Genomic DNA, 26,858 nt, shown 5'->3' on the forward strand with positions numbered 1-26,858 from the left:
CTCTTTTATTAGTGTAGAGACTAGAGGCCCGATGCACGAAATTCGTGCATGGGTAGGGTCCCTAGGCTGGCTGGCAATCAGGGCCGATCTGTGGGACGACCAGCAGGGCGATTGGGGGCTCCCTGCTGGCACCCACCCTGGCTGGCCTGGTGCCGCCCGCTTGCCAGCCCTGCCTCCCTGAGCCCCCTCTCCCCCTTCCCCCCTGCCACTGCCACTGGTCACCTCCCTCTGCAGGGCGACCAGCAGGGTGATCGGAGGGCCCCCGCTAGCACCCGTCTTGGCTGGCCTGGGCCTGCGGGCTGGGGGAAGCTCCTGTGTTGAGCATCTGCCCCCTGGTGGTCAGTGCATGTCATAGCGACCGGTTGTTCCACCGTTTGGTCGATTTGCATATTAGGCTTTTATTATATAGGATTGATCTTTAATCACAACTATGTAAGACAGGCTTTACTCCCATTAAAGTACAGTTCATAGAGGCTAAATAACTTGGACTCTTAAGTGCAAGATCTGAGAAACATGCAAAGTGCTGCTGTATTCTGATGTGAATAATCTTAATTTTATAATATTTAAAGCCTTATATTTCAACTAACAGACTGTCAGTATATGATCAGTTTTATCTTGATGTTGGAAATAACTATTTTTTTTTTAATAAATCTTTATTGTTCAGATTATTACATTTGTTCCTCTTTTTTCCCCCCATAACTCCCCTCCTTCCAGCTCCCACCCCACCCTCCACCCTCACTCCCCACCCACTGAGTTCATCCATAGGTGCATGATTTTTGTCCAGTCACTTCCCGCATCTCCCACACCCCTTTTCCCCCAAGAATAGTCAGTCCATTCCCTTTCTATGTCCCTGATTCATTATAGTCACCAGTTCATTCTGTACATCAGGTTATTTATTCACTTGATTCTTAGATTCATTTGTTGATAGATGCATATTTGTTGTTCATAATTTGTATCTTTACCTTTTTCTTCTTCTTCCTCTTCTTAAAGGATACCTTTCAGCATTTCATATAATACTGGTTTGGCGGTGATGAACTCCTTTAGTTTTTCCTTATCTGTGAAGCTCTTTATCTGACCTTCAATTCTGAATGATAGCTTTGCTGGATAAAGTAATCTTGGTTGTAGGTTCTTGGTATTCAGCACTTTGAATATTTCTTGCCATTCCCTTCTGGCCTGCAAAGTTTCTGTTGAGAAATCAGCTGACAGTCGTATGGGTATTCCCTTGTAGGTAATTGAGCCTCTTTCTCTTGCTGCTTTTAAGATTTTCTCTTTGTCTTTTGCTCTTGGCATTTTAATGATGATGTGTCTTGGTGTGGTCCTCTTTGGATTCCTTTTGTTTGGGGTTCTCTGCGCTTCTTGGACCTGTAAGTCCATTTCTTTCTCCAGGTGGGGGAAGTTTTCTGCCATTATTTCTTGAAATAGGTTTTCAATATCTTGCTGTCTCTCATCTTCTGGCACTCCAATGACTCTGATATTAGTCCGCTTAAAGCTGTCCCAGAGGCTCCTTACACTATCTTCACACTTTCGGATTCTTTTTTCATTTTGCTTTTCCAATTGGGTGTTTTTTGTCGAATCTTTGGTTTGATTCTTGTGCTCCTCTGGTCTGCTATTGGGTATAATATTCTTTATTTCAGTCCGTGTATGCTTACTTTCTAATTTCTTTATCGTAGCATCGAGGGTCTCATTAGTTTTCGTGAGGCTCTGCACAAATTTATGGCAAGCCCTCAAAATTGCGATTCTTAGCTCCATATCCTCCATTTCTGTCATGTTTTTTTGTCTCCGCATCTTTTATGCTTTCTTGGTGCACCCCCTTGTGGTCTCTGTGCGCTGTCTTGTTCTAGCCAAGCCTTAATTGTTGTAGTTAACACTAGAGGGATTTGACCACCAGGCCGACTGGCTGTGGAAATCAGCTGTGGGAAAACTTCAGTCCTCAGGGGAGGCGCTAGTCCAGCCCTTGCCTGAGGCGATCGGCAAATGGCTGTGCGCAGGGTTTGGGCGGGGCGGGCTCAACAGGGCGGGGGGGGAGGGAGCAGCTATGGCCGCTCTCAGTCCGTCCCCAGCGGCTCTGCCTCTCTGTCCCAGCAATCACTGCAAACCTCGGAGGGGCCGTAGCCAGACAGTCCCGCTTCTCCCGTTTGAGTCTGGGTCCCTAGAGACTCGCCCGGATCTGTAGCCCAGAGTCTGAGACTCGCTCCTGATTGAAAACGACAATCGCGCCCTCAGCCGCCAGCCCGCTTTGCGCGCGCACCCTCACCACCGCACCGCCGTACCTTTAAATTTTCCACACTGCGCCTCCGCTGAGCGTCGGAATGCTGTTGTTTTTCCTTCTAGTTGAAGAGACTCTCCTCAGCCAGCCTTCCCGTGGTTCTGGCTGATGTCCGCTCCGACTTTTAGTTGTATTTTTGAAGTGGTTGTCCACGGCGGCAGTCTCCGGTGTTTACCTATGCCGCCATCTTCCGGAAATAACTATTTTGACAAAGAACAAATCATAGATTCTGTCTTGCCTCTAAGTTATTCTTAAAAAATAGTAAGAGTGATGTTCAAACTACTTATAATATAACTGACCTTATTTTTACAGGTAATAAGTATCTTTTCTAATTTTTATGCTGTATACAAACAAAAACTCAACAACATGTAAATTTTGAAGGAGGTGCTGTAATTTTAATTAAATTCATTTTGTTTTAAAGTAGAACTTTAATTTCTTGTAGAAGATTTTCTTACTAGGATCTGCTGATGTGGAACTTGTAAGAAATTTTGGTTGGAGATGATAAATTTGAGATTAAGCATATAAATGTTACTTGAAAGTATAGGATTAGATCTAGTCATTAAGGAGAATGTGAGAGGAAAAACAACTGAGCTGTGAAGAACTTGTAATAGTTAATGGATGGAGAGAAGAGGAAGAAAAACTAGAAAGAAATTGAATAGGAGCAGTTAGAACACTTGAAGGAAAATCAAGCAAGTGATATTTTATAGAGGCCAGCAGACAGTTGTTTCATGGAGGACCAGCTGAATTGGAATGCTGCTGCAAAGTCAGTGAATACAGAGACTGCAAAGTAGGCATGGGAGTGTGGATACTGGATTGAAGTTGTCTGCGTAGTGAGAGCACAGTGAGGAAATGGGGTAACAAGTATATGCAGTTGTTAAAGATGCTTGGAGGGGAGAATTAAAAGGGCAGCTGAAGTCCTGGTGAGCATGGCTCAATGCTTGGAGCATCGGCCCATGGACTGGACTGAATAGTCGAGGGTTTGATTCCTGCTCAAGGGCATGTGCCTGGGTTGCAGGTTTGATTCCCCTGCCCAACAGGCAAGTGCAGGAGGCAACCAATGATGTTTCTCCTCTCTCTCTTTCTCTCTATCCCTCTCTCCAACTCTCTCTCTAAAAAAAAAAAAAAGAAAATATCCTCTGGTGAGGATTAACAACAACAAAAGGGCAGCTAGAGATATATGAGGGGTTCTGGAAGATTTGATTGTATGAAAGACCCTTGAAGCACATGGGGGAAAGTGGTCTTGGGAGAAGGGATGCTGCATTTCCTGGACAGGAGGAAAGATGGGTGAAAATGTGAGCTTAGAGGATGGAAAGAAAGGTGGTATATGGACAGAAGCATTTTCTTTTTCTCCCATACAATGACAGAAGAAGTTATCTTGGAAAGGGAGAAGGTAGGGCAGGGGTAATGTGGGAGCTGGAAGGGAAAGGCAAAGAGTTCAAATATTGCAGAAAGTGGGAGAAGAAGCTGCCCACAGAGAGGACCTGTGGACATTATTGGGGTCTTAGTTGAAGTTTGCCAACTAAAAATTCATGGTCACTAATCTACCTATTGTATGAGTGAATGTGTTCCCCTCTCCCTCCCACCCCCTCAGTAGGTCCTATTAGTTAGAACCTACACAGAATATAGAATATTGGGTAGGATAATTAGAATTATCCCAAATTGGCATTTTTATCTGACAAGATGTGGAATGAACAGATACAGAAGAAAGAGAATTTAGGATATTGTCCAGAAAGTGATTGAAGTGATGGACCGTGGGATTTAAAATGTTGAGTAACTGAACAAGCCTGGTGGATAAGAGGAAGGAGAGAAGAGGGGTCAATATACTGAGAGTCTTGTTAAATAAAAACAAGAATGGGATTACTGGAACAGTCAAGTTGGGTAGTAGATAGGTTGTGATTTAAAAGTGGGTTCTTTAATACTTAAGAAGTGAAGCCTTTTAGGACAGAAGGTCCTGATGAAATTGTGAGAACTGGTAGCTGAGATGGAATATAGAAGACTATTGTTAGGAAGTTAAAGAACTGGGAGGTTAGGGGAGTTTGGATTTGGTGGAATTCAGGATGATAGCAAAACTGGCATGAAGAGGTAGATTATAAATCTTGTGTAAAATTCTCAAATGAATTAGAGGTTGTTAGATGACAGGTATGGGGAAGATTGGAGGGTAACTAGCTAGGTGGCACAAGACTTGAAAGAATTGGCTTTTATAAGGATAGTGAAGTAATAGTTTTATAAAGAGGCTCTGGAGAGCCAGCATATCAGTGACCCCAAAACCATCCCACTCTGAGATACTCAGGAGACATTTTTATTTGTTATTGTTGTTAATCCTCACCCAAGGATATTTTTCCATTCATTTTTAGAGAGAGTGGAAGGGAGGGGGAGAGACAGAGAGAGAAATATCGATGTGAGAGAACATATCTATTAATTGCTTCCCACACGTGCCCTGACTAGGGAAAGGGATCCAGCCTGCAGCTTGCAGCCAAGGTATGTGCCCTTGACCGAAATTGAACTGGAGACCCTTCAGTCCATAGGCCGATGCTCTATCTACTGAGCAAAATCGGCTAGGGCTTCGCGTGTGTGTGTGTGTGTGTGTGTGTGTGTGTGTGTGTGTGTGTGTGAAGTGGGGGAGCATTCTTAAGTTTTCAGCTAGGACAGGAATGGGAGTGGGAATGAACTTCCATGTATATGTGAGTATGCTGATGACTCAGGGCTGGATACTCTGGACTTCTGGGGTGGGTGGGTGGGTGGTGGTGGTGGTGGTGGTGGGTTGTTGGATTATGAGATTGAAAAGAAGTACAGATACATTTCAAGTATTAGAGTATAGGAGTAGGTAGATGACAGGATGTGTTTACATTTTGGATTATGACCCAGAGAAATGATGAGAGAGGCATGGTGGTTCTAGAACCAAATTTTCCTAGAGCAGTTTTCAAACCTTGGCTCATAAATCATCTGAACAGTTTTTGAAAACTGATCCCACTTCAAACATTTCTCCCCCTTTCCCAATAAATTTTTAAAGTTTTCATTTTGATTTGTCAGTCAAGGTCCCACAGGAAACAGAAGTTATGCCCCAATTAATCTAATATTAGTAAGGTTTATTTATATACGGGTTATTTACAAAGATGTGGGAAGAATGTTAGGGAAAGCTGAAGGGATGGTGCCCTGGCCAGGTTAGCTACAGTGAAGCTATTACCCATTTTCACAAGGACAAAAGGATTATCTGAGCCATATAGGGGAAGCTACCTTCTGGTGAAGGGCTTTATAAGGAAGGCACTGGAGACTCCTTCCCTTATCCTGCTGGGCTCCTCATGTATTGAACCCAGTGGAAGCCTGAGAGTAAGGAAACTTTTTCTTTTTTTTCTTTATGTAAGAGAACCTTTATTGGGTAAATTACAGAGGTAGGAAAAGTAATTTCTAAAAGAAATGGGCCTAGGAAACAAGATATAGAGGTAAGGGAAGGGCCCTTGGAGCTTGGGATTGTGGAAGCTAATAGTAACGTGTTTGTCGGGTAGAAAGGGGGAAGGGAAAGGGAAAGGCACAGACGTGCTCTCAGGAGGGAAAGCATCAGAAAAATTTTTTTTTTTTAGTAATCCTCACCCGAAGATATTGTGTGTGTGTGTGTATGTGTGTGTGTGTGTGTGTGTGTTTTGTTTGTTTTTTAAATTGATTTTAGAGAGAGAGAGAGAAACATTGATGTGAGAGAAACATTGATCGGTTGCCCTCCTGTACGCACCCTTACTGGGGATCGAACCCACAACCTAGGTATGTGCCCTTACCAGGAATCGAACCTGCAATCTTTTCGTATATGGGATGACACTCCAACCAGCTGAGCCACCCAGCCAGGGCAGAGTAAGGAAACATTAAAAAAATATGTGTTTTTGTTTTGTTTTGTCTTTTTTTAAAATACATTTTTATTATTGATTTCAGAGAGGAAGGGAGAGTGAGAGTGAGACATAAACATCAATGATGAGAGAGAATCATTGATTGCCTCCTGCACACTCACACTGGGGGATTGAGCCCGCAACCTGGGCATATGTCCTGACCGGGAATCGAACCATGACCTCCTGGTTCATAGGTTGATGCTTAACCACTTAGTCATGCTGGCCAGGCACATCTTTGCCTTAAAAACTTACACACATCACAGAAATGGGAGCATGATTGTGTGTGTGATACATATATTGTGTGTATATATATGTATATACAGTATTGTGCCTTTACAAACACTAAGGAAAGATATTTAAGATGTGCACTTACCTATATTTTTAGATTTATCTTGTTCTTTTTTTAGCAGCTTCATGGTTTTTCATTTTATGGATATACATTACTTTAGTCTCCTAGGGATATTTTGGCTGCTTTTAGTCCGTTCCTATTACAAATAAATGCTACATTGATCATCTTTCTACTTATGTTTTTGAGCATCATGTCTCAGTGTAAGATATTTCTAGAAGTGGAATTGAAAGGGCATTCATTTAAATTTTCAATTGATATTGCCAAATTTCCCAATACCAGTGCAACTTTTTTTTTTTTTTTGCATTCTCCTCCTTTCAGACTGGACTTTGCCAACTGCAAGGTAGAAAAATGTTTATTTGGGGGGGTTTAATTTTTAAAAAATTTTAGGATATGTACATACTTATTTTTGTTTAACTTAAAATTTTTGTTTGTAGCTTCCCAGCCCTTTGCCCCAGTCACCCCTGGAGTGACCGTTTGTTAAGTTGATTTATTTTTTCCAGAAAAACACTTTTGACCATCAACGAGTAACTTAGGTCTTTTGTTCCTCATCTGCAGAATGGGACAGTTTCACATTTCCTTATCTCAAATCTTTGGGGCCAGACTTGTCTTGGAATTTAGGATTATTTTGGAATATAGACAGTGTATATATTTTATATTTACAATCAATCAGGGTCTTCAGTTGGCACTCAAAGACAGTGTTTCTTCATAAAAAAAAAAAATACCACCCTGTCTGGCTTGGTGGATCAGATGGTTGGAGTGTCATCCCAAACACCAAAAGGTTACAGGTTTGATTCTTGGTCTGGGCACATACCTAGGTTTCGGGTTCAATCCCAGGTCAGAACACGTATGGGAGGCAATCAATCGATGTTTCTCTCTTCCTTTCTCTCTAAAATCTTAGAATAAATACTATCAATAGCCTCACTTAGGTGAGGTCAGGTTTTGCTTTAGAATGTTTATGAGAAAACTTAGTTTTCAGAACTTTTTGGATGTTGGATAAAAGCTTATGCATTTTGTAATAGTACCTTTCTCAGGTGGTGCTGAGATCAAATGAATTAATAGATGGAAAGTATTTAGAACAGTTGCACATGCTGGGGATTTAGTAAATATAAATATAGTCCAACTTTGTTTTACTTTGTTTTTTCCAGAAGCTTTATCCTCCTATATAATAAAGTGTTAATATGCAAATTAACCCTCATGCCCTCACAAGATGGCTGCCTACAACCAGGCTGGCACGGGGGTTAGTGAGGGATGACCAAACGACTGAGCAGGCAGGCTGCATGGGGCAACCAGGCCGGCAGGGGGGTTAGTGAGGGACGACCAAATGACTGAACAAGCAGGCTTTGTGGGGCAACCAGGCTGGTGGGGGGACTGTAAGAGCTGACCAGGCTGGCAGGGGGGGCAGTTGGGGGTGACCAGGCCGGCGGGGGGGCAGTTAGGAGCGACCAGGCCGGCAGGAGGGGACAGTTGGGGCCGACCTGGCCAGCAGTGTTGGGGCAGTTAGGGTCGACCAAGCCAGCAGATGGTCAGTTCGGGGCTATCAGGCTGGCAGCAGGAGGCAGTTAAGGGCGACCAGGCAGGTGAACGATTAGGAGCCAGCGGTCTAGGATTGTGAGAGGGATGTCTGACTGCCCAGGATCGGGCCTAAACTGGCAGTCTGACATCCCCCGAGGGGTCCCCCCCAACCCCGGTGCACCAATTTTATGTACCAGGCCTCTAGTTGAGATATAATCTATCCTATATAATAAAAGGGTAATATGCAAATTGACCCTAATGGCAGAATGACCAGTAACGACCAGTCGCTATGATGTGCACTGACCACCAGGGGGCAGACGCACAATGCAGGAGCTGCCCCCTGGTGGTCGGTGCACTCCCACAGGGGGAGCTCCACCCGGCCACAAGCTGGTGCTGATGGCTGCGAGCGCAGTGGTGGTGGCGGGAGTCTTTCCCACATCCACGGCAGTGCTAAGGATGTCCGACTGTGGCTTAGGGGTCCTGGACTGTGAGAGGGCGCAGGCGGGGCTGAGGGACTCCCCCGAGTGCACAAATTTTTGTGCACTGGGCCTCTAGTATATATATCTAAGCTAATAAAAGACAAACATGCGAATTGACCATACCTTCACTACACCTTAAGCCACCCCCACCAGCCAATCAGAGCGACTATGTGCAAATTAACCCAACCAAGATGGTGGCTGGCAGCCACGGAGCTGGAGCGAGCAGGAGGCTTGGTTGCTCCAGTGATGAAGCCAAGCTTCCCGCCTGCCGCGGGCAGCTCTGAGCTCCACTTAAGGCACAAAGTTTCAATTATAGAAGATAAATAAACCCCAGGTACCTGCTTTCAGCCGACCGTGGCCACAGAGTTGGAGCGAGCAGGAGGCTTGGGTTATCCCTGGCGATAGAGGAAGCCAAGCTTCCCGCCCACCCTGGCCGGCTCTGAGCTCCACTCAAGGCTACAAAGTTTCAATTATAGAAGGTAAATAAATCTCAGAATAAAAAAAAAAAGAAAAGAAAAAAAGGAGAGGCTGGGTGCTTCCGTCGCCAGGGGGCTTGGCCAGCCTGAAAATGGCCATCAGCCCCTCACCCAGGCTGGCCAGGCACCCCAGTGGGGACCCCCACCCTGAAGGGGGTGTGACCAGCCTGCATACACCCATCAGCCCCTCACCCAGGTTGGCCAGGCACCCCAGCGGGACCCCCACCCTGATCTGGCACACCCTTCAGGGCAAACCAGCTGGCTCCCACCCATGCACCAGGCCTCTATCCTATATAATAAAAGGGTAATACGCAAACTGGGACTGGGTGAGAGGGGCCAGACACACCCTGGAGCCAACCTCCTATGATCCTTTCCCAGCATCTGCAGAGTGAGTAAGGTCTCTCCGGCAGGTGGGGTTCCTCAGCCTGGCCTGCGGGGATTGGGCCGAAACTGGCTCTCTGACATCCCCCGAGGGGTCATGGAGTGCGAGAGGGCACTCTGTAAAGTTACTGTTGTACAGGGTATGGAACGCAAATGCCAGTGTGCAGTAAACCAGATTCGGGCCAACAGTGTCCCAGCAACAACATAATCCCCAGTCAAAGATGGAATTGTGCGGCCCCGAGAGGAATTGGGCTCCCTCCTTTCTGGTTTCGGGCTGTGTCACCCGAGAACCGCAGTTGCTAAGTCACTGCAGCTCCTGCATTGAGCGTCTGTCCCCTGGTGGTCAGTGCACGTCATAGCAACTGGTCAGACGGGTGGAGGGACACAGCATATTACCCTTTTTTATATATAGGTAGGTATAATTCTTTAACAGATAAGGACTTCAAAAAAGAAAACTACAGAACGAGTTTAAAGTACTTACTATGGTACCTTTGCCAGTTTTTATATTTTAGGCTTTTGAACAGACTATTTATAGATAGTATACAATTCAAGAGGTACAGATATCTTTTCCCTTGTCCCCCTCCGTAAGGGCAGCCATAACTATGCATAATATTTACCTGCCTCATTCTTTTTTATAGCTACACTAGAGTCCCGGTGCACGGAATTCGTGCACCTGTGCACAGTGGGGTTGGGGGGGAGTCCTCACCTTTTTCTTATCTAGCTAACCTCTTCACATTTAAAAAAATAAACTGAAATACCATGTACTCTAGGAAATCCTCTATGAACAAATCTCTTTACAATGTGTATTAAGTATTTTCATAGTATACCATTCTTTTTCTTTAGCCACAACTTAGAGTGGATGCAATGTACTTCTCATTCTTGCATCTGAATTTTTTCTTGTTCTTGTAATAGTGAAGCTTATCCAATTTACATTTGCCCTTCAAGGGCTTATATTTGGTTCAGTTTCTAGTTGGCTCCCTGCTTTTTTTTTTAAGCAATAAATTTGGGTTGTGATAGTAAATCTCACTGTAATCAAGCCTGTAGGTCTCCCTATCTGAATATTTTTGTAATACCTATCACTTTAGCATACTAGAGATTGTGTTCATTTATAGAAAATAACAATAAATGTCACCTGATCATTTGATCTTCTAGTAATATTTTATAGCAAGATGTATTATTCTAGTAATTTAATTATTACAAAACTGAGACGCACAGAAATAAATCACATTGAACAATAAAGAATGTCTCAAATGTCAGAGCAAAGTATCCTTAGGACCTCCCTTGTTCTGTGCCTCAAATATCATAGCATAGTACACAGTTCACGTGGAACTCAGCTTCCTTTAAAATAGGAGGGGATGTCATACTCAAGAAGCAGCTACTTCCACACATATTTATTTATTTAATTCACAGGACATACTCTTAGTACTAATTGTTGGAAAATCACCCTAGCAATTGCCTCTGTTCCTCTCTGTATTGTTGCCTTACATTCTGATGTCATTACTGCACTTCTATCATCCACTCGCTCTAATAAGATTGTGAATTTATTTAAGGGCAGAGATCATGACTTGAGCTTGTGTTTCTCTGTCATGGTGCCTAGATAAATACTCAACTGCCATCCAGTCCAAATGACTGTGATGAGAGAGGCCTACCGTTGCTGGAGACCTCTGATTTTTATTGATGGGGCCTCACTTGTTCTGTGCCTTTACAGAGGGGTGAGTAGGGGCTGAGGGAATTTGGGGAAACCCAGACAGAATTCTCTTCCTGCAAGATTTTGCTAAGCTGGCGCCTGGGGCCGGGCATTTGTCCAATTAAAACCTGGACACACAGCAATAACAAAGGCACTGGTCTCTTACTGCTAATGCGTGGGGATCAAACCCCACCCTGCAGGAACTCACCCCCGCAGTCAGGACTGGGCCGATGGGTGGACCTGGGCTGGTGCTCCTAACTCTGGGGAGGGGGAGACTTCCTGTGACCCAGGAAACTTCCCGTGACCTGGGAAACCACTATCAACTGAAAAATCAGAGAAGCACAGAGGGTGATTCAAAAACACGAACGATAACGCTGGCGATTCCTTCAATCTCGGGGGTAAAAACAAAACCCTAAGTTGTACATGCACGTGTGGAAAAACGTTGCTCAAGGTAAAAGTGATTCAGACCCAAGCCGGAGGGCGTCAGGCTAGAGGCCCCAGATTGCGCTATCTGCCCGAACAGGTCCATAGCGCAGGCTGGTCGGCGGAGCGGCTTCTTCGCCAGGGACTTCGGGCGGCTTGGCTTGGCCTGGCCTCTTCACGGTGGCTGGGCCTCCTGCCCCCTGCAGGGCCATGGGAACTGCAGCAGCAGGTGTGCAGAGCAGCTTGCCCCGCCCCCCCGCTGTGGGCGCCACCATCTTGTGACGGTCAGTTTGCATATTACCCCTTTATTATATAGGATAGTATTTATATATGTGGCTCTATGACAATTTTTTATTGATAGGTATTTGTACTGTTTATGAAAGCAAAAACTAGGAAACAGTTTTGTAGTGAGTTTCCTTGTTAATGTTATTTTATACTCATGGAAAGTTATTTGTAAATACTTGTAAATAAAACTGCTTGCTTAAAGGGTAAGTTTATTTCTTTCACATGTACATTTTTAATTTGAAAAGATATTATCATATTGCTCTCTGTAGAGCTTGTACTAAGATATGCTCCTACAGAAATGTAGTTATTTTTATTGCTATCCAGTATTTCTTTGAAGAGACTACTGTATAGATTATATTCTTAATGAATATTTAGGTTTTGTTATGATGTTGCTGTAAGCATACTTCTAACCTTGTGGAATTGCTAATATTTTATTTTAAAAATGGAAGTTTTATATGGTTCATATTATATGTCTTTTGGTGCATATATGCTTGTCTTTGGTAAGTACTTTGGAGTTTCTGGGTCATAGAATGTGTTATGTTTAGCTTTTTTGGTGGTTGTATAGTATCTCATTGTTTTAATTTGCATCTTTCTAATAACTAATGAATATAAACACCTTTTAATATATTTATATTTTATATGTTTATTGGACAGCCTTTCTTTATCAAGTGATTGGTCAAGTCCCTTGGTATCTTTTTACTACTGAGTTGTAGGCATTCCTTTCATAGTCTCAATCCCCCCCTGCCTCTACTCTGGTTTGTCTGGTAGTTCTCTTTTAAAAGAATTTTTTTTTTTTTCCATTGATTTTAGAGAGGGACAGAGAGAGAGATAGAAAATCATCAATCAGCTGCCTCCTGCATGCTCCCCACAAGGTTTCGAGACTATAATCATGCACGTGATCTGACGGGGAGTTGAACCATGACCTCCTGGTTCATAGGTCGACACTCAACCACTGAGCAACGCTCAGTGGGGTATTGGGTAGTTAGTTCTCTTAAGTAGTGTTTTTTATGGACAGATTTGCTTTTGATGAAACAAATGTCTTTTCCTTTATGTGATGGTTAATGCTTTTGGTATCTTGTTTAAGAAATCCTTTCCTGCCTGGGTCATAAAGATATGTTCCTGTATTTTAAAAGCTTTATCTTTTCTCCTTCATATTTAGTTCTGAATTTTCAGGAGCTCTTTTTAAATTAAGGAAATTGACCTTTTAAAAATAATGTGTTGCAATTATTTTTCACATTTTATTTCTTTTGACAACATTTTTTTGCCATGCCGAAATTTTAGGTTTTAGGTAAATTAATATGGATTATAGGTTTTCTATCTGAGAAAGAACTTCCTCATTCCAGGGTAATGCACTTTTTAAAATTCCCTTTTATTTTATAATATGCATCTAGTTTTATTTTTCATATTTAGGTCTTTGATTCATCTAGAATGTTTTCATGTTTGAGGTAAAAGCTAACTTTATTTTCCCCCCATATTTCAGTACCCTTTATTGAAGAATCTATCTTTTCTGTAGAGATTTGAAATTCCATAGTAAACATATACCGATTTCCTGCATACATTTTGCTCCTTGTCCTTTAAACCAATAAAAAAAAATATTTTAGAGTGTTTGAAAACTTGATAAAACTATAGATACTCTCCCTAAAAAATGTGTGCATAAACCTTTGTTTTTTATACAGTTTCATAAGAACCTGTGAAATGATTTCAAAGATATTCAATCAAACTTCCCTTTCCACTTTTTTTTTTTTGTAAGAGAACATTTATTGGGTAAATTATTGAGGTAGAAAATAAATTCCTCGGAGAAATGGTCTTGGTAAACCCCTTGGAGCTTGAGGTGAGGAAGCCGGTGGTAAAGTGCCTGGTGGAGGGGGAGGGAAGGGAAAGGCAAGGATACTCTCCAGGGAGGAAAAGCCTCCCTTCCCTTCCCACTTTCTAAAATACTTCAGAGAATTCACTTCACTCATGGAAGCCTGAAATCATCTCACTGTTTAATTTCCTTTATAAAACTATGTATACACTCTTATTATTGCAAGTACTGATATATTTGTGTTTTTGTTTTAAGGGAATCATCTGTTTTCTTTCAAACTTAAGAATCCTTAAGAAAATAATGGGCATTTAATTAATATTTTAGAAGTTGCTCACTTTTTTATGTAAGCAGGATGGGGTCTAGTGAAGCAATATGACTTGTCAAATATTTACACATCTAATTATTGGCTTAGCTGTGTGGTTCAATCCCATGCTACTCAGAACTTCCAGATTACGTGTAGTCTTCATTAAGACCAATTTCCTTCCTATGTATTACCTAATATATTAAATACTAGAGGCCTGGTGCATGGATCTGTGCACCAGTGGGGTCCCTCGACCTGGCCTGTGGGGATCAGTGGACCTCCATGCAGCTGTAGCCCGGCCTTACCTGCCAGCTCGTTGGGCTCCTGCCTTCTGTCCGAGTCAATCCCGCACAGCACGAAGTAGTGCGTGAAGCGGCAGGTGGGGCGGGGGGGGGGGAGGGGGGGGGCGGGGGGCGCAAGCCCGAGCTGGGTGCCATTCCCGCTCATCCCAGCCCCACTGTGCCTGCCGCAGCTGCCACTTGAGATGTGCAGGGGGAGTGTCTGCGGGTGAAGTTCACGCCACCAGCTGCACTCACCAGCCGTGAGCACTGCGTCTCATGTCCATCTGTCAGCTGGGCTGTGTGGGAGAGCACTGACCACCAGGGGCCAGCTCCTGTGTTGGGTGTCTGTCTCCTGGTGGTCGTCTGGTTGCTTAGGCTTTTATATATATAGATTAACTATCTAGTGATGCTAAAATGTAGTGATGTTAAAAGGCATTAAGTATCTGATTGCAGATGGTGCTTGGCTAAGTTTTGTACTGAGCTTTCTATACATCCAGTCTTCATCCTCTAGCTTGAGGGAAAACATTAGGCCTTAGAGTGTGGTTTTGGATTCCTTGCATGAAACTGATAGATATAGGACATAAGGGAATATTGATGAACTTACAGGTTAAATTCCACTAAGTCTTATTAATAGATATTTTAAAATATATTCTGTATTCTGGCAAAGTTGTAATAGCTATGATAATGTGCATTTGTGTAATGCTCTAGTGTTACATTATTTTTTGTTTTTTAATTTGTTTTAAGGAAAACCTCTTTTTATATATATTGAGTTCAGAGAGGAAGGGAGAGAGAAAAAACATCAATGATGAGAGCGAATCATTGTTTGGCTGCCTCCCACATGCACCCTACTGGGGACGGAGCCTGAATCCTGGGCATGTGCCCTGAACTGGAATAGAACCAGGAGTTGAACCATGACCTCCAGATTCATGCTCTAACCACTGGGAACACTGGCCAGGGTTGTTACATTCTTTTATCTGTTCAACCTGCCCTGCGATGGATTTTATTAGTTGGTTTTTTTAGGTGAAGGAACTGTTTGAACTTAAGACCTTGTTTTTGCCAGTAAATGGTAGAGCTGACACTCATCCACTTAATTTCTAAAATGTTATTGCAGCTAGAAGTGCATTTTGTTTATAAACATATATATGTATTGTATTTTTATATATATACATATATATAGTTTAGATTTAAAAAGAGTAATACTTAGCCTCCCTTCTAAAAAATCATCTTTATTTACCTCTTTTTAAAATACTTGATGTATTGAGATGTTAAATGGGTTTATCTGACCGAGAAGCTGGCATGTTTATGGGAGGAGGGCAGTTGAAAGTAATTGTTGGTCTGCATTTTAGGGTAAGATAGCCTTGCCTTATCTTCTGAAGGTATAACTACCAATACTGGAGAGCTAAAGGATCAAGGACTGTAGAAAGCATTTATTTTTATGTTGGAATACTCTTGTGGAGAACTTGGACAGCTTTTCTTATGCAGAACTTTTGTTGGTTAAATTGGCTTTTATCTATGTATTTCAGAAGTTTAAATATGTAATGTACTTCAGTATTTCATTTGTAGGACTGTTTATGCTATAAAATTGAACTAGTAGTCCGGTGCACGAAATTCGTGCACTGGGGTGGGGGCGGGGGGAGAAGGGGCCCCTCAGTCTGGCCTTCACCCTCTCCAATCTGAGACCCCTCAGGGAATGTCCAGCTACCTGTTTGTGCCCACACTTTTAACAGATAACAGCCCCATTGTTGTTCCTTTCTTATGCTTAAAACCATTGGAATTAGTAGGTATTCAAAATGTGTATACATTTTGGGGGGACACCCTGTATATCTCTAGTCAGTGGTGAAAGAAACCAATAGCAGATTTGGAACCCCCAGACAGGGAACCTTGCTGATTCCCCACATGTCTCCCCACTTCACTTTCCACCTTCGTGGGCAGCAGGAGAATCAATGTTTTCTCTCATTAAATCGGAAAAGCACGTCCTGTCACCCGTTGCCCGGCAGGAGTGTGCTAGGCCCCAAGCAAGCAAGGCTCAGTCAGGGCAGCCTTCACTCATGGGTGCTGGCACCCAAAGTGCACATTCCTCCTCTATAGTCGCCCCGACTATCCCACTGTTTCACTGAGAGGAAGGAATTCCTCTCTGCCTCTGGGTTCTTGATCTTGAACGCTGACCGAAGGCACCTCAGCAAGGGCCGCCTGTGCCCACCAGGTGTGTCTATCTGCACTTGCTCCTGCCTCAGCACCTGCATTAACTCCCCAGAGGTGATCTCGTAGCTGCATTGGCCTCCATGGGAACAGGGCATCACCACTCTGCCCTCTCACTGTCATCTCACAGGCGCCCACTCTCAGCACCCAGAACACCCAGACACTCTCCAAAGGACGTGAGCGCATCAGAGGGGATGTGTACACATCCTGTGTGGGTGTTAGGCATGCCGGGTTGATGGAAGTGCGGTGGAGAGGTGGGGGGAACTTGTGCATGCCTTGGTTTTCAACTGTTGCAGGCGTGGGAGGGTGACAGTGTGCTGGGGGATGTTTGCACACCAGGGGGGGATGTGCACACTGGAGGCCTCTGGCTTTGCAGATCCGCAAACCCCCGTGGTGCGGCCAGGAGGACGTCAGTCTGGCCCGCCACGGTGGCTGTCCCTGCGATCCTGCACCTTCTGGGCCAGGAGGTGGATCTTGCGCAGTCACTCCTGGGCGCTCATGGCTGCCTCCCTGCCGTGAAGGGTCACGGATCCGAGTCCTGGGACCGTGCACAGCCTCAAGTGCTGCCCCCCTGCCCACCAGGTCACGGATCCGGGTCCCGGGACCACGGACAGCCTCAAGCACTGACCCCCGCCTGGCAGGGTCACAGATCCGAGTCCCGGACTGCAGACAGCCTCCCGCGGTGCCCCCCGCCCGGCAGGGTCACAGATCCAGGTCCTGGGACCGCGGACAGCCTCAAGCACTGCCCCTCCCAGCAGGGTCACAGATCCGTGTCCTGGACTGCGGACAGCCTCCCGCGGTGCCCCCCCGCCTGGCAGGGTAACAGATCTGGGTCCTGGGACCGAGGACAGCCTCAAGCACTGCCGCCCCACCCGCGAGGACATGGATCCAGGTCCCAGACCGCGGACAGCCTCAAGCACTGCCCCCCGTCTGGCAGGGTCACAGATCCGAGTCCCAGATCACAGACAGCCTTGCCTGTTGCCGCCTGCCTTCAGTATGCAAATTAGCCGCCATCTTGTTGCTTCAGGGTGGGGGTCCCCACTGGGGTGCCTGGCCAGTCTGGGTGAGGGGCTGAGGGCTGTTTTCAGGCTGGCGGGTGACTGAAGCTCCAAACCTCTCCTTTTTTTCTTTTTTTTTTTTTTATTCTGGCATTTATTTACCTTCTATGGCTGTCACTGGAGCTGAGAGCCAGCTTTCTCTCTGAGGCTCGGCTGCTGAAAGCAGATTTCTGGCCTTTGTTTACCTTCTGTATTTGAAACTTTGTTGCGACTCCAGCTCTGAGATCCCGGCTGACTAAAAACAGGTTACTGGGGTTTTGTTTAGCTTCTGTGTTTGTTACAATGTTTCAAACTGCAAGCTCAGAGGCCGGCAGCGGCAGGCGGGGAACGTTGGAGTCCTCCGTCAGTGAAGCAAGCAAGCCTCCTGTTCGCTTTAAGCTGCCTGGCTGCCGGCCGCCATCTTGGCTGGCAGTTAATTTGCATATCTCCCTGATTAGTCAATGGGAAGGGTATCGGCCGTACGGCTAATTACCATGTTTCTCTTTTATTAGATAGGATTATACTTACTAATACAACTTAATTATATATCTTTTTATAGGGCTCTTTATTATTCTTTGCATTTAAAACAAATTTATAAGATAGGCTCACAATACTTGTATGTAAGGTATCCTGGTTATGAGAGTAGTTACTGTTAAAATATAATATGGATTCTTCTTTCTGATTTTAAGGGAAATGGGAGTAGTAAATACAGCTTGGGGTAGTAATTTTTAAAAACATGGATAAAGCTTATTATCCACTTAAATTTTTTATTTTACGTCAGAAGGTGTTTATTACATAAAATAATCATAAGCAGCCTAAATAAATTTGTGACATTTATACAATGAGATGCTATATGGTTACAAATATGATGTAATATGGAATTCAGTGACATCTCATAGGCCTTTGTATAGCTAAATACTAAGCATTCCCATAGGCATTTGTTTATAAATAATTCAGTAACAGTTTAAAGTAGTTTGGGTCAGTGGCTTCCTTTTTGAACAGGTGAGAAAATTGGAGCCGTCAGGAAAACTCCCAAAGTTAAGGGTATTGCCTGAACTCTAAATAAGTAGTTTAACCAGGGCAATACTAGTTTCCAGACTCAGCTATCAGTGCTCTTTCCACTTGTTATAAAAGCAGTTATTTTTTTAGGTTTGCTTTTTAGACTTAGTTTTGCTTTCATGCCTTTTAAAAGTAAGAGATATTATAGTCAGCTTTTAATTTTTCGTTTTTAGTATTTTATACTTAAGTGATTGGTACTTCTGAGATTATGAAAACTGTAGTTCCTTGCCTTCAGCTGGGAAATATCTAAGAATAAAACAGATATACCTATAAATTAGATGCCTTCTAAAGGTAAGTAAATACAAATCTTAAATTATGTTTAAACCCATTGGATAGCATTAACAATTGTAGGTACATGTTTTTGTTGCTAATCCTCACCTGAGGATATTTTTTCCGTTGATTTTTAGAGAGAGTATGGAAGGAAGGAAGGGAAGGGGGGTGAGAGAGAGAAACATCAGTATAAATGAGACACATTGATTGGTTGCTTACCACACACATCCTGATGGGGGCTGGGGATCTAACCTGCAACCTAGGTACATGTCCTTGACCAGGAATCTAACCCACGAGCCAGGACGAGTTTTATTTTTTGGCATAGATATTTGCCAGTGTTTTTCTACCAATGAGTCCTGGGAGAATTAATCATATTATCAGTTTGAATCATACTTCTGTCTCATTTAGAAAGGTTAACAAAAATGTCCCTGATGATAAAAACTAAAGGCAACAATAATGAATTCCTCAAGTACAAAATGAATAGGCAGTTTAAGATTTACTCCTGACTGATATACATAAATAACCACTGTAGTCACTTAACTTGGTCCTCAGAACCACTGTTTAAAAAACCAAAAAAACTATTGAAGTCATATGGCTTTTAAGATTTGAAGAATGGAAAGCAAAAATAGTTAAAGAAACCTGATCCTGGGACAAGTTTCTAGACAGAGCTGGTCAGTCTATGGGTAATCTTATCCCAGAGAAATACAGACACACTGGAATGTCTTCATTTATTCTGCTATTCTGTTTTTATTCTAAATACATTTTAATTTAAGCATTTTTTTTTATTTGAAAAACCCTTTATACCTCTGAGGTTTGAGTCATTTAAGTGTCATTTTGAATTGATCCAGTTGCTTAGCAACTGTAATCTCATGAATTTAGGGTAATAATTTTAAGGGACTTGGTTGCCTAGGAAGAGGTCACTAGAAGACATGATATATATAAAAGGTGTAAGCAGAAATGTCAACTATGTAAACATTAATGTCTCAATTTAAAATTGCAATCATTTCAAGATTAATTGATTCTGTGCTATTAGCCACATATACTGTTACTTGTTAACTTTTACTTTGATGTCACTCACTTTTAATCCTTGATTTATTTTTAATTTTTATAGATAAAGTGGAGAATTTTAGTGACGAATATGAAAAGGATAGTCACCATATTTACAAAAATGCTGAAGACAGTACTAAGAAACCCAATGCAGAAATTATAGTGGCTTCTGGATACAAAGCTGATGAAATCAAGGAAACAAATGATACATGGAACTCCCAACTTGGAAAAAGGTCAGAGTCTCCATCAGAAGTATCTCTGATTAAGGGATCTGTAAGAACTGGTTTGTATGAGTGGGATAATGATTTCGAAGATGTCAGATCAGAAGATTGTATCTTAAATTTGGATAGTGATCCTCTTTTGGAGATGAAGGATGAGGATTTAAAAAATCGGTTGGAAAATCTAAACGAAGCCATTGAGGAAGAAGACATCATGCAAAGTGTTCTTAGGCCAAGCAATTGTAGGACGTACTGTAGAGTCAATAAAGCAAAGTCTTCACAAGGAACATCCAATTTTGATAAGCTATTAGATGGCACCAGTCAGGCCTTAGCCAAAGCAAACAGTGAATCAAGTAAAGATGGCCTGAATCAGGCAAAGAAAGGCAGTGTAAGTTGTGGGACCAGTTTTAGAGGGACAGTTGGACGGACTAGAGATTACACTGTTTTACATCCATCTTGCTTGTCAGTTTGTAATGTTACCATACAGGATACTATGGAACGCAGCATGGATGAGTTCACTGCATCAACTCCTGCCGATTTGGGAGAAGCTGGCCGCCTAAGAAAAAAGGCAGATATTGCAACTTCTAAGACCACTACTAGATTTCGACCTAGTAATACTAAATCCAAAAAGGATGTTAAACTTGAATTTTTTGGTTTTGAAGCTCATGATGAGACAGGAGGTGATGAAGGAGGTTCAGGGAGTTCTAATTACAAAATTAAGTATTTTGGCTTTGATGATCTCAGTGAAAGTGAAGATGATGAAGATGATGACTGTCAAGTGGAAAGAAAGACAAGCAAAAAAAGAACTAAAACAGCTCCATCTTCCTTGCATCCTGCTCCAGAAAGCAATGATAATTCCCAGGACAGTCAGTCTAATACTAATAACGCAGGTAAGACTTTAAAAATTTTTTTTGTGTTAAGTGCTTTTCAGTCTTAAATCAACAGCTACTTAGTTTCCTCCTAGATACTCAATTTTAACTTATGTTGAATTTTAATAGTACTATTTAGAACTACAGATTAGCTTATTCAAGATATAACATTTTAAATGTTAATAATCAAGTTCCACATTGTAAGGAGCCAATTTGTATGTAGATTGTGGAATCTTTTCATTATTATTTATTTTATTGATTGATTTTGAGAGGGAGAGAGAGAAACATCTATGTGAGAGTGAAACATCTGGAACATCAATCAGCTGCCTCTTGCACACCCCATATTGGGGATTGAGTTGCAACCTGGGTTTATGACCTGACCGGGAATTGAACCCGCACCCTTTTTGGTACACGGGAGGATGCCCAACCAACTGAGCCACACTGGCCAGCGCCAAATTTGTTTTTTAATTCTATTATTAGCACTTGAGAATTTTAAAGAGAGAGAGAGAGAGAGAGTGTGTGTGTGTGTGTGTGTGTTTGTTTGGGATTAGCATACATCTTGATGTTTCAGTTTCAAAAATTCAAATCCAATTGAGACATAAGGATAGATTTTGGACATTTAGAATTACACTGATAGTAGATCAAGCATGTCAAACTCGCGGCCGATGGGCCCCATGTGGCCCACAACAAATATTTTTATGGCCCAGCAAATAAAGGTATGTAAGAAACGTTTTAATAAAAATTTCGTAACTTTATTTTTACAATATCCTGTTTTACATAATTATTGATAACGAACTACAACGTTTGCTAATGATATCACTATAATCATGTTGCATTCATTTCCCTTACGCGCCTTACGCGCAGGCACACCATTTCTCTCCACTAATACTAGCAGCGAATATTTTAGCAGCTAATTGCCATGTCATTAGTCTTGGGCTGACTTGTTGGGTATGTGCAACAGGAAATATTTCACTTTCGGAGAACAAGAAAAATAGGTTTATTTGCATTACGCTTATTAATTTGTGCAGTTATTCAGTGTCTGGTAAGTTAATGTTCAAGAAAATTTTTATTAAAATGTTCTATTTTATGTTAATGATTACTCGTTTATTTCAGCCCTTTGTATTCAGCATGTCTCTGTTGAAATAAACCTACATTTCTATGAAAATTGAAGCTTTTGCTTTTTTGCGGCCCACATAAACTTAAACCTTGTTTATTTGGCCCGTTAGCCTTTGAGTTTGACATGCTTGTAGTGGATGATTGTAATGAGGGAAATATTAGAAAATTACAATTGATAAAAAGCCTTTGCATTTGGCTCAAAACTAATCAACTAATAAATGTTTAAAACATTTCTAAAGAAATATTAAATTTAAAATTAAGATTAAATCTTAATCTTAACAATTATCCTCTTAGCCCTGGTTGGTGTGGCTCAGTTGGTTGAGTTTGTCCCGGGCACCAAAATGCTACAGGTTTGACTCCCTGTCAGGGCACATGCCTGGGTTGTGGGCTGGATCCCCAATAGAGGGCATGTAGAGGCAGCCAATCGATGTTATTACCCTGTCACATTGATGTTTCTCTTTTCCTCTTCCTTCCTCGCTCTCTAAAATCAGTAATAAAAACATTAAAAAAAACTTTATAAAATTTTTGTAAAAAATTACCTCTTAAATTGATTTAATAAAATTAAAAAGTGATAGTTAAGTATTTATTCATTCTTAATGGTGAAAATTTAATTTGTCTTTTAAGATAGCAGGACCAGTAATGACTAGAGGTCCTCAAGGAGTTGATAGCCTCCACTGTGAGAGACAAACAAAAGAAATAGGTTAGCTTTGCTATAATTAAGTCATTACCTGACAAGGGTTTTGTGAAGTGGATTGACTGCTGAGTGAGGAAGAATATGTAAAAGCCTCTCTGGGTTACAGGAGCTATATTTATTTGTATTTGGTCAAATATAGTTTTTCTGTATCTGTTCACTTGTTAAATGAAGCTTTTGTCCTTTTAGAATCATAGAGAAAGTATCATGGTAAATTAGAATTCTAATTGTATTCTCCCACATGGTTTTCTCATAGTCATACTTGAGACTACCCATCTTTTTGCTTTATTTGGCCTAAAAATAGTTTTGCTAGATTTGAATCACTTTTATCTTTAAACCTAGAACTATACAGGAGTAGTCTCTAAGGGCTCACTTCTGACTCCCCCACTGCAATAAAATAAAATAAAATAAAATAAAATAAAATAAAATGAAAGGTATTGTCAGAATTATTAATGTTGTCTTGAATCTCTTCTTGAGAACTGATGATTGCAGGAATCTTGCTAGTTTCTGAGCTCTGACTGAGCAATAAGCTTTAAAGTTGTTCTCTGGGAGGGTGGGATGAGGGTGATAAGTAATGTAAGCTAACATTGATAGCAAATTATCTTAATCTGCAATTGAACATCTGTGGCTGAGGTTTACATCTTGGGATATGTAATTTTTTAAACTTTAAAATGTGAAATCAGTCTCCCTTTCAAAAACTTCAGGTTGATATCAAAAATTAAATTAGAGACAATTTTAAACTAGAGACCATTTGAGTGAAATTTGAGTCTTCATATAGGAATAGCAAACACTTTAAAATTTTGGCCTGGAGAAAAGTTTCTATTTTTGTGCTCTTTTTTAAGCTTGAAAATAAACATAGCTATCTGGGAATTAATCTGATCTTTTGGTTAGTTTTGTGTGAAGATCCCCTAAATCATTTAACTACATTGTATTTGGTCATTTTGTGTCTTTTGCCAAAGATAGTAATCCTTTAAAAATTTTATTTTTAAATGTAGTCTTTATAGATGTAAGTGGGCCTTCTTTGAAGCCCAACATGATTGTGTCCTTAAATTCTAGGAAAATGTTAAAGATAGATACCACTTGGTATTGTGTGTGTCTTTAAATAGATCATACCAATGTCAGTGTTCATAGATATCCAGCAGTTACTGTGTAAAAGAATTGATTTTACCATTTATACAAAATAAAACTAGAGCAACTAGGTTTCTGATTTTTTTCTTGATGGTGGGGGTGGGACAAGTAGGGTGAGAATGGGAGAATGAGATAATACTTTTGGCAGTATTTTATCAACCGTGTGGTGCTTTTATTCCTTTTTTGTTTTTTATCCTCTTCCCTCCCCACCAAATGTCCATAGATTGTTTGGTAGATAATTTGAAATCTTAGAAAGCTAGATAGTTTTGATTACCATTTCAGAAAACTTGGATTTTACAGAGGACTTGCCTGGTGTTCCTGAAAGTGTGAAGAAGCCCCCAAGTAAACAAGGAGATAAATCAAAGGAAAATACCAGAAAGATTTTTAGTGGCCCCAAACGGGTAAGTAAAACATTATCAGTGACTCGTATTATTTTTATTGGAGGGCTCAACTCTTAATATTTTTATTTGAAAAATACTAACAAACATTAAAGCAATTAAATTTTCTTGCAAAGAATAAATGTAAGTCATTTTTTTAAAAAAGTAACCATTTTTTCAAAATGTGGTAAAATATATTTATTATATACAAATATACAATTTAGTGACATTAAATACATTCACAGTGTTGTGTAACCATCACCATTATCTATACCCAAAACATTTTAATCATCTCCAACAAAAACTCTGTACCCATTAAACAATAATTCATGACTCCCCCTTTACTCCTTCCAGTCCTAGTAACCGCTGTTTTACTTTCTGTTTCTATGAACTTGCCTGTTGTAGGTACCTCATGTAAGTGGGTTATTTCATTATGTATAATCTTGTCAAGGTCCATCCATGTTGTAGCCTATATCAAAATTCCATTTCTTTTTATGGCTGAATAACATCCCATTGTTTAGCCATTCATCTGTTGGTGAACACTTGGGTTGTTTTTACCTTTTGGCTATTTGAGGCCCTATTTTCGATTCTTTTGGATTTGTCCCTAGGAGTAGAATTTTGGGGACATATGGTAGATCTTTTTGAACTGTCCAACTGTTTTCCAACTTGGCTGTACCATTTACACTCCTAACAGCAATGCCCAAGGGTTCTAATTTCTTCACATCATCACCAGCACACATTTTCTGAATTTTTTTAAAATACATTTTTATTGATTTGAGAGAGAGGGAAGGAGAGAGAAACATCAGTGAGAGAAACAGCAGTTGGCTGGCTCCTGCATGCCCCCTTACTGGCGATCCAGCCTGAAAACTGGACATGTGCCCTGACCAGGAATCAAACTGGGTGACATCTTGGTGCATGGATTGATGCTCAACCACTGTCAACACCAGCCGGGCCCGAGGTTTTTGTTTTTATAATAACTATTCTAATGGCTGTGAAATGGTATCTGCTTGTGGTTTGTTTTGCTAACTAGTGATGTGTAGCCTCTTTTCATGTACTTACTGGCCATTTGTTTATCTGTTTTGGAGAAATGTCTATTCAGGTACTTTGATCATTTTTGAATTGAGTTTGTTTTCGTTGTTGAGTTATAAGTGTTCTTTATATATTCTCGATATTAACCCCTTATTAGATATATAATTTTCACATAGATTCCCCCATCCTGTAAAGAGAATTGTCTCTTTACTCACTTGATAGTGTGCTTAACTGTACAAAAGTTTTTATTTCAGCAAACTCCAATTTATTTTTTTATCTGTGCTTTTAGTATCATATCCAAGAAATCATTGCCAAATTGAATGTCATGTAGCTTTTCAACTGTTCTAAGAGTTTTATAGTTTTAAATCTTACATTTAAGTCTTTGATTCATTTTGAGTTAATTTGTGTATACGGTGTAAGTTAAGGGTCCAACTTCATTCTTAATGCATTATGTAAGTCATTTTAATATAGTTCAGCATAAATTTTGAGAATAATTTGCTTGGCTTTGCCTTTTTATTAAAAACTAGAGGCTCAGTGCACGAATTTGTGCACAGGTGGGGTCCCTCGGCCTGGCTGGCAATTGGGGCTGATCAGGGCTGGCCGGCCATCCGGGGGAGGGACCGAGGGAGGTTGGCTGTGGGAGTGCACTGACCACCTGGCCAGCTGGCGGGGAGGGACTGCGGGAGGTTGGCTGGCCGCAGAAGGTTGGCTGAAGGGAGCGCGTGTCATAGCAATCAGTTGACCGATTGTAACGGTCGCTTAGGCTTTTATATATATAGGTTTCTTTACTTAAATAGCTTGTTAGAGTGGTAAATATATTTGTTATTGAAAATCAGTTTGTAATTGTCTAATCTTTTTGTAGATTGAGCCAATTTTAACCAACTAAGAATAAATGTGTCTGTTTTTTTATGGCTTCATTTTATTTTTGTTCTTTTACCTCTATAAAGAGCCAACTGGGAATCTTGTCAAAGTAATTGTGCTATACTCCAGGTGCCCAAACCCCCACAAGAAATAAAAAGGTGTTTAAAGTTAATTTCAACAGAGCTAACTTGCCAGGAGCCAGGGTAGTGTAGTGTAAAGACTATAGTCATTAATGCTTAGGTGAGGTTTTTGGATTATTGAAAAATGTGTATGGCATGTATTGATTTCCAGAGCAACAGTTAAATCATTTTTTTGGTTTTAGGACTACATTACAATCTTAAAAAAATTATTGAGAATTCCAAAGAGCTTTTGAGTATATGTATATCAATATTTATCAAATTAGAGAAGTGAAACATTTCAAAAATACTTACTAGTATTTCACTTTAAAATAACAAAAACCTGCCCTGGCTGGTGTGGCTCAATTGGTTGAGCATTGTCCCATGCACAGAAAGGTCTCTGGTTCAATTCCCAGTCAAGGCACATGCCCAGGTTATGGATAAGGTCCCCAATCGGGGTTCATGTGGGAGGCAACCAATCTATGTTTGTTGCCCACAGCAGTGTTTCTCTCCCTCTCCTTCTCCCTCTCCCTCTCCCTTCTCCCTCCTCCCCCTCCCCCACTCTGCCCCCCCGCCCTTTCCCACCCTCTCTAAAATTAAAAATAACAATAACCTATTACATGTTAACAATATTTTTTTATGAAATAAATGTTCTTTAAAAAATAGTGAGTAGAATAACATTGTTTTCCATTTTTTGCAACTTTCTTTAAAGTTTGGCTTAATAG

General features: G+C 41.3%; 1 protein-coding gene across 2 annotated transcripts in view; it reads left to right on the plus strand.

Moving 5' to 3' along the window:
* Window positions 1–26,858, plus strand: part of WAPL (WAPL cohesin release factor) — a 118,450-nt gene that overhangs the window by 13,056 nt on the left and 78,536 nt on the right. Inside the window, exons 3-4 of one of the 2 annotated variants that reach the window (XM_070433216.1) lie at window positions 19,793–20,836; window positions 24,033–24,151. In XM_070433216.1, the coding sequence (XP_070289317.1) occupies window positions 19,793–20,836; window positions 24,033–24,151 (1,163 nt within the window). The remainder of the gene's footprint in view (window positions 1–19,792; window positions 20,837–24,032; window positions 24,152–26,858) is intronic. The other variant, XM_070433217.1, reaches the window with a different exon arrangement.

The sequence above is a fragment of the Myotis yumanensis genome, unplaced genomic scaffold, assembly GCF_028538775.1.
Source record: "Myotis yumanensis isolate MYYU_CA2020_CCGP unplaced genomic scaffold, mMyoYum1.0.hap1 SCAF_13, whole genome shotgun sequence".
Lineage (NCBI taxonomy): Eukaryota > Metazoa > Chordata > Mammalia > Chiroptera > Vespertilionidae > Myotis > Myotis yumanensis.